We start from the raw sequence: 8,359 nt of genomic DNA, 5'->3' as shown, positions 1-8,359 counted from the left end.
TGTTTCCTATTGCGAAGTATTTGTACATGTCTGTGTACGAGCGTTCATGGGAGTGGATATACTTTATAAAGAATGATTGATTAGATTTGAGTGCTAGAGCAGCCGATGAGACGGGGCTACTGCATCGTGCCACGTTTTGAGTCGCTGAAGCGGGGCCCAGGAACCAGATCAGTGGCTGTACGAAAATAAGAGGGCAGCAGGTAATCCCCACTCTTCTTACCACCTCTGCTTCCGCGACAATATTTTGAGAGCGTGTGAACGTTCTTGGTTTATTTACGTATAACACAAGGCAGAGCTCAACAATATACTGTAATCACAGGAAGAATCTAGTGTTGGTTGTACTTCCTTCTGCACCCAACTTGGTCCGATGCTTGTGTTGGGTTTAGTGGATGCTCCGTGATGAACTGAAAGGGCATGAAGGATAGTTGGGTTCTTTTGTCAGATAAGAAGGTGCTTCTTCATCTGCAGGTAGGATCAAGTGTTATCATCTAACTGCGATTTAATCTTAAATGGTAACTAATGCCCCTTTTTCATGGGGCAATTCTTGTTTGCCCGTGTGAATGAGCTTCTGACAGCACTAGCTCGCTCCCGCTCGGGCAGCGTTTTTAGACTGCATGATCCTTGTTCACTTAGGAATGTGAAACACTGAACGATCAGTGTTTAAACTGCCCGACAAGTGAATGAGCCAGCGCTGTTTTTTTTTTGTTGTTTTTTTTTTGCCAACTGAAACTGAATGAGCGAGAACCTTGTGAATCTCTATTGGCATCTAAACTTCATGATTATCATTCAGTTTCTCTCGTTGGTACGAGAATCCTTTAGTGTAAATGCACCTTAAAAGGGGTTTTCCAAGGAGAATACTACTGAGGATTTATCCTTAGGATAGGTCATCAATAGTTGATCGACTGGCGTCCATCACTCGGTACCCCGACTGATCAGCTGAGTGGGCGCATGCTGTCAGCGTCACAAATACAGAGGTCAGAGTGGAAGTCTCCGCTCTGCCCTCTGTGTAGTGGCCGTCGCTTGTAGTTGCAGGCACAGCTCTCATGGATTTCAATGAGAGCTGTGTAGAGATGAGAGAGCATACTCGCTAAGGGCAATTACTCGATTGAGGATTGCCCTTATCAAGTACCTGCCCGCTCGGAAGAAAAGATTCGGCGGCGGGCGGGGAGCAGCGGGAAGATCTCTCTCTCCCTCTAACAGCAGGCTGTGATTCACAGACTCATATCGCACTCCCCCTGTGTGAAACTAGCCTTACTGGAGTCAGTGAGACAGGAGATGTAGAAGAGGGACTCATTGAATTACATGTGAGTAGGGACGGACACACACCTGCTGTTCATTCACATCTCCACTCCTCAGGTGTGTCACAATTGTGGCATATAGTACTGTCCACCTGATGCACTGAGAGCCCAGTCAGTGTATCGGCAAGTGCACTGTGAAGGGATAAGCCAGTGGCATAGAACAGATTCTTCATACACAGCGCACCACTGGAGGAAGAAACAATATACTAAACACCAGCGCTAGTCTACAGCTGTGGGGCACAGGACAAAATATAGTAAAAACTGAATAAAATGTTTCAAGCAGGCTTCAAGTATTATAATGGTATAGACCAGTACATACAACTCGGCCACTCTCTTCTGCTATTCAAGGAGGTGTCCCTCACAGCTTCCTAACAATTGTGGCAATGTCTGCAGGGAGGGTGTCAGCGACAACACAGCAGCCCACTCAGTCCTTGTAAAAGTCCAAATAACCCTATTGTCTTAAAATATTCAGGAGTAACAGAAAAACTTAGTGGAAAACAATCCCCACTGGCAGCGCATACAGTGTGTGCAACAAACAAAACAAGCGCTTGTCCGTCAAGGGGCTGACTAAACAGCAGCCCACTCACTTACTACTAATGTGCAGCAATGGCCAGCAACCAGCAGCAGCCCACCAGGGTTGTGGATGTGCTCACTCCAGTCTCTAACTGCTTGAGCGCCTGCAGCCTTTTATGTCCCAGTGATTACATTAGTGGATCCAGAAGGAAGACCTGGCATGGAGAGTTATCTCACCCAGCCTAAGCATTTGGGTCCAATGTACCCTCCCTCCAGTGCTCCTCCTTGCACATGTCTACACAATGTATTCTAGCTGCAACAGCAGAAGAGGGATATTGATGGAAAAAAAATACAGAATAGGTTAATAAAACATATTACGAAAAGGCTTAGAAAAGCCTATTCTGGACATAAAAAACCTTGTTCACATGGGCAACAAAATCTCTCGATTTTGCTATAATGCTACAAATCGTATGTATAGGAAAGCATGGGCTTCACATGGGTTCCTTCACACTTGCGATGTTTTGTAGCATGCAACAACCCGACACAAGAACTTTGTGGGTCTGGCGCTAAACTTGTGAGGTTTTGTAGTCCATGTTTCCTAATGGAGCCTTCCTCTCTGTTGCATCGCAAAAAAACGTGATTTTCGTGCGGTGCGATGCAACTTTGACAGTAGGAAATCCTACTATCAAAACCTAATCTAAGCCTTAGCTACTGGAAAAAATTTTAAAAAACTGTGTAATCACCTTAGAAGCGCTGTCAGCCCAGATGCAGCTTCTCCCTAGGTCCCTGGCACTATTCTCCTCCATCTCTTCTGGCTGGGGATTGAAACATCCCGGCCTCCTGGGAGCGCTGGCTCTGATTAGCTGACGCTTAGCCAATCACAGCCATTCATCAAACGCTGGCTCTGATTGGCTAAGCGTCAGCCAATCACAGCCAGCGCTTCTAGGAGGTGGGGATTTTTCAATCCCCAGCCAGAAGAGATGAAGAAGACCAGTGTTAGGGACAGACAGGAAGATGCTGCCGTGGAGCTTCGTACAGCGCTTCTAATCCCTGTGTATTGCACTGTGGAAATCGTCTCATATGAATGAGCCTTTAGAAAAACATGGCTGCTTTCTTCCAAACAAAGCGTCACTCGTGTCCATAGTGCGTACGACTATTGAAGATTAGCTCCATTGAAGTGAATGGCAACTAAGCTGCAATACGCGACACAACCGCGAACAAGGGTGACGCTGTGAATAAAGGAAAGCAGGCATGTTTTTCTAACCCAGGAAAATCCCTTTAAGTCAAGCCTTGCGCAGAGTCTAGTGTATAGTATGAACACAAGATTCATGCGGAGACATCTGCAGTAGCTCTTCGCTACCGGTAGATGTCGCTGTCACACTGGGCGCTTTGTACGCCGTTACAACCAGCGAGTAGAGTAGGCGTCGCAGCGTGTACACGTCATGAGGCCACGCCCCTGGAGCGCGCCGACTAGCTGAACGTGTTACTGGAGTTCGCTGGCTGGCTTCTGCACTAACTACCGACGCTGTGACGTCATACACGGAGCATCGGGGATCCCGCACGGTACGCCGGTGTGGCGGAGCGGCGGCTAGGAGGAGGAGCCGCCGTATGGACCAGTGATCGGCGGGGAAGGTGAGGGTGAAGGGCTGGGCTGTAGGAGATACTCAGCAGGTTCAGCATCTACCCCATGTGGTCTCCTATAGGGCGGCGCGTGTTGTGTGGGGCAGCAGAGTCCTGCAGCCGGCGCAGACGTGTCACACATGGAGCTGCCAGCAACGTGTCAGTGCAGAGCGCCAGCATGTGTTGTCCTGGTGCTTGCAGCCTGTTGCATCATGTGCTGCTGACCATAGGACGCCTGCTGATGAGGCCAGCAGTCTTGTAGAGATCTGTGTGCGGTCGCCCCTAGTAACGCCATCAGTCGTCTAGTGTCCCGTATAGATCTGTGTGCGGTCGCCCCTAGTAATACCATCAGTCCTGTAGTGTCCCGTAGAGATCCGTGTGCGTCGCCCTTAGTAACGCCATCAGCCCTGTAGCGTGCGGTGCTCAGCGGGGAGATCCGTTGCCCGTAGTAACGCCATCAGCCCGATATTCGTACGTATTCCCGCATACAGCAGATTTCCTGTAGTTCCCAGCGCCTGATCCAGAGGATGGCTCTCTATTGTCTCAATAGACTGCAGTCTTCTGGTTCTCACAGAACCAGATATTGCGCGTTCTCCGATTTGCATCTGCAGCGTATCGTACGTCACGTAGCCGCCATGTTCTCATCCCGCAGTTCCCATGCCTGGTGTCCCATCGGTGTCATTTCTATAGTGGCTGCTGGTTTTCAGGCAAGGGTCACTTCAAGTTCAGCCTCCGGGCGTATATTCCATCCGTTTTCTTTTACCGACTGAATGTGGAGCCAGTTACTTAAATTGGTCATTCAGATGTGCTTTTAATATTTTTTTTTTTTTTTACACAAAACAATGTTGTGCGTAAAACAAAAATAACTCGCAGTGCGTCTTATTTTGGCCCGTGTTTACAGATCAAAATCATCCACTATAGTCTATGGGTGGGTAAGCTTTTCACCTACCAAAATTGCATACGCCTGTGTGAACGAGCCCTGGGTGGTGGTATCTGCTGTTTTTGTGGAGGGAGGAGGTAACCTCCATTGTGTCTGATGGTCCAGTGTGCAAGAACCAGAGCTTGTAGGAGGGTGGTATGAGGCTGTATTCACACACGTCCGTGCGCTCAGATCCTGCACATCACATGTTACTCTGGTCCGCGAACAAGAATAGGACATGCAGCGATGAATTTTTTTTTTTTCTCCCGTGTGAAAAATTGACATGTGAATGGGTCTTCAGAAGCGTATAATCATGCCCTCCTTTATAATTAAATGGGTATTACAGTTGCGGAACAACTTTTCAGGTTTTGATACATTCCCAGGATGGGTAAAAACTGATAGATCAGTGGAGGTCTGACCGCTGGGACCCCCACCAATCCTCTGTGCTGCAGCATGGAGGACGTTGAATGGAGTGCAGGTTGTTCCATTCACTTTCAGTGGGACTGCCGGAGATGGCAGAGTACAGAGAGCTCAGCTATTTCCATCAGCCCCATTGAAGTGAATGGAGCAGCGGGGACACAAGCCTCTCCTGCGCTCCATTCAGTGACATCACCGCGGGTGGGAGAAGCATCAGAAGCGAGAATGAAGGAAACGGGACCTCTTGTTCCCGGGATCAGTGGGGGTCCCAGTGGTCGGACCCCCACTGATCTATCAGTTTTTACCCATCTAGTGGATGGGTGAACACTTGAAAAAAATATGTCCCGTAACTGGAATACCCCTTTAATGTCACATTTGGAAATGGCTTGTTTAGGGTTTTAGAACATTGCCGCCTGGCACTTGGGTAGATCTGTCATTCTACACTGTGTGATGGAAATGTGAAATCAGTCTATTTTAGTTGAATTACATGATTTATTTCAAACTACGATTTTACCTGGTCTTACTGCTCATGTCCATGGAGTCAATGAAAGTTGATTGACTTTCACTGATCCATGCACACTGGCGTGTAGATACGCACGAGAAATAGATTGCAGCATGTTCTACTTCTCCGTGTACCACGCAGCGTGAGCCCTATACATGCATAATTAAATATTGCGCATATATATAATGTGCGTGTCACTGACTTCAGAAATAGAAGATGCTTTTCGTGTAGGAATAAGCTGAAGGATTTGCCCAATGTCTACTTGCACGCTCGGATTCCACTGTGGAGTCCAGCCATGCCCGCGGACATGGAGAGAAAAAAACATTTTCTTACCTTTCCAGCTCCAGCGCGGGTCTGCTCCGTGCTAGCCGGATCTTCTTTCTTCAGCACGGCAGATGAGCCGGACGCATGCGCTGTGCAATTAAAAAATAAAATAAAATCTGCTTTTGCGCGGATCCGCGGCACCTCCACAGTGACAGCTGTGTCTGTGCCACAGATTGGACGGCTTCCATTGCCTGCAATGGAAGCCGCCTCGCAGGATCCACAGAAAAATGGAGCATGCTGGGATGTCTTCCTGTGTGTGCGATCGGCATGACAAGAAACAAAAGTCACATCCGCGTCCTCTAAATTGTTTTGCGGATGCTAATGCATCCCTATGGGTGGCAGGAGGTGCGGATCTGATAATAAAATCCGCCTGTGGACATTGGGCCTTAGACTTCCCCTGCAGTATGATAGTGTAAGCTGCAGTTAATGATTCTCCATACAGAAGGAGCTAAAGCCTGGTAAATAATCTGTCATGTTGTTTGTTCATATTCTGCTTTTTTAGAGAATGAACATATTTCAGACTGGAGCCCGTGATGTTTGGTGTCCTGTGCCCCTTGCATGTATCCCTCGTGTATCTGTGGACGCGTTCCACCCTTTATCTGCCTTGTTCCTCTCTCCAGGCTTTTGCTGAGACCAGCAGCACTATTGTGCTTGTGAATAACATGTTTCTCCTAACTTTGCTTTTTCATTCTTTGGCAGATGTTGGTTGATCCCGCTGTGCCAGAAAGGGGCAAACCTATTGTGAGAAGCGGGGAGCTTGAAGTATAGCAGCAGAGATGGATGAACAAGCCCTGCTTGGACTAAACCCAAATGCCAATGCTGACTTCAGAGAACGAGTACGTCTGCTCACTTACTGCTCCGGGTCACAATTCTGTTCTATAGAATGGAACACATTGGCATTTTATTTTTGATAACTGATTTACTTTTCTGTGGCACAAAGAACGTATTTGTCATAGTATTTTTGTCAATAGCTGATAAATGTGTTTTCTGGAACTTGATAAACTTTTCAGTGGCTGAGAAATGTATAAAATGAAAGTACATAGTCACCTGCTCCAGTGGCATCCTGGCCAGCGCCCCGATGCCTGCCACCGGCAGGCAGCCACGTGCCATTCATTGTATAGATGAACGCTCAATTGCAGGCTTTAGCGGTTCCATTCATCAGGATCGGTGGGGGTCCTGTGGATAGGGTATAGCTTGTTCCAAATGGAATACTTCTATAAGGACCGTAAAACACCTTTAATTTGCCACAATATTTTTTTTTTTTTCTTGGATTTCTTGATATTCTAACGTTTGCCCTACAGTGTAAAAAGACCAATAACAATGTGTATCATTTCATTTCAGGCATTGGCATATTTTGAACAGTTAAAAGTATCACAAGATGCATGGCAGGTCTGCGCTGAAGCATTAGCCCAACGTATATATAGGTGAGGACATATGTCACCTTTTATTTTTAATACCACTTTCTAGGTATATACGTTGACTAAATATTTAACCCCTTAGGCCTCCTGCACACGGCAGAGCCAGATTCCGCATGTGGGATCCTGCAGTGGAATCTGGCCCTGGGAGCAGCGGCGTTCACACGTACCTGCTTACTTTCGTTTGCATCTGTACGGCGGAGGGTCCGCACGGCGAGCTAACGGACATATGCAGCACAGATTTTTTTTTTTCAAACTCCTGCTTTTTCGGCGTCATTGCCTAGCAATGTCAATTGTAAAAGGGCTGTGGATTGGATGGCTTTCATTGACTTCAATGGAAGCTGTCTGAGGAATCCGCGCAAAAATGTAGCATGCTGCGATTTTTCCTTCACGAGCAGAAATCGCAGTCAATTTCCTTTCGTGTAGAGGAAGCAGTGGTTCTCCATAGTAAGTAATGGGCGGTATTTGCTGTGGAATTGCGGTGCTGTATGAGGGCTTGTTTTTTGCGGGCAGAGTTGTATTTTTCAATGGTACTATATAATGTACCGTATAATGTATTGAAAAGCTTGTAAAAAGCTGACAGAGGGAGGTTGCTCCCTCTGTAACCCATCAGATGGTGGGGTCCCGATGGGTTGCTATGGCCTCTAGCTGAGCTTTATAGGCTTTATGAAACTCTGCTAAACTGCAGTATAACAGTGTGTTATAAGTGAAAAAAGATGGTGATATTAAAGTCCCCTATTGGGATAAAAATAAACAGTTTAAAAAGTATATCTAGGTTAATTTAAGTTAAAACCCCACCTTTTTCCTTTTACTATGTAAAGAAAAAAAATAGCAAATCTGGTATCGCCGCATTATTAATGACCCAGAGAAAAACAGTACATTATTTAATCCGCATAGTTCACTCTATGAAAAAAAAATACAAAAAACATGGCAAAAATAGCTAATTTTTTCGCTTTACAAAAAACAGAATAGAAAGTGAAAGATCATAGGTAACAGCAAATTGTACTATTAAAAAAATACAAGTCGTCCCGCAGAAAAAACAAGTCGTCCCTCACACAGCACTGTTGGCAAAAAAGAAAAATATAAGGGAGCTTAGAATGCAGAATTAAATAAAATACCTTCTTCATTCTCAGGCTTAGTTGAAGTCTTGGCAGTCGGACTCCCACTAGTCAGAAAACGATGGCATATCTTAGCAATGCCTTCACTTCCTGGGGAAGGAAACCCATTCAACTTGAACAAGACGGAGATGGTTCCTTCTGAAAGCCTTTTTTTTTTTTTGTTTGTTTAATTTTATGAAGGTGTTTTTTTTTCTTTTTTTACATCTCAGCAGCAATAGTTGTCATGTTAGATT

At 46.1% G+C, this 8,359-nt stretch overlaps 1 protein-coding gene across 2 annotated transcripts in view; it reads left to right on the top strand.

Moving 5' to 3' along the window:
- Positions 1–3,268: 3,268 nt before the first annotated feature.
- Positions 3,269–8,359, top strand: part of XPOT (exportin for tRNA) — a 38,739-nt gene continuing 33,648 nt past the window's right edge. For both annotated transcript variants that reach the window (XM_066591566.1, XM_066591565.1), the window contains exons 1-3: positions 3,269–3,443; positions 6,293–6,429; positions 6,935–7,017. In XM_066591566.1, coding sequence (XP_066447663.1) covers positions 6,370–6,429; positions 6,935–7,017 — 143 coding nt within the window. In that variant the 5' untranslated portion in view covers positions 3,269–3,443; positions 6,293–6,369. The remainder of the gene's footprint in view (positions 3,444–6,292; positions 6,430–6,934; positions 7,018–8,359) is intronic.

Source organism: Eleutherodactylus coqui, chromosome 2 (assembly GCF_035609145.1).
Source record: "Eleutherodactylus coqui strain aEleCoq1 chromosome 2, aEleCoq1.hap1, whole genome shotgun sequence".
Taxonomy (NCBI): Eukaryota; Metazoa; Chordata; class Amphibia; order Anura; family Eleutherodactylidae; genus Eleutherodactylus; species Eleutherodactylus coqui.
Note: the sequence above shows the minus strand (reverse complement) of the source record. Positions and strands in the feature narration are given on the sequence as shown.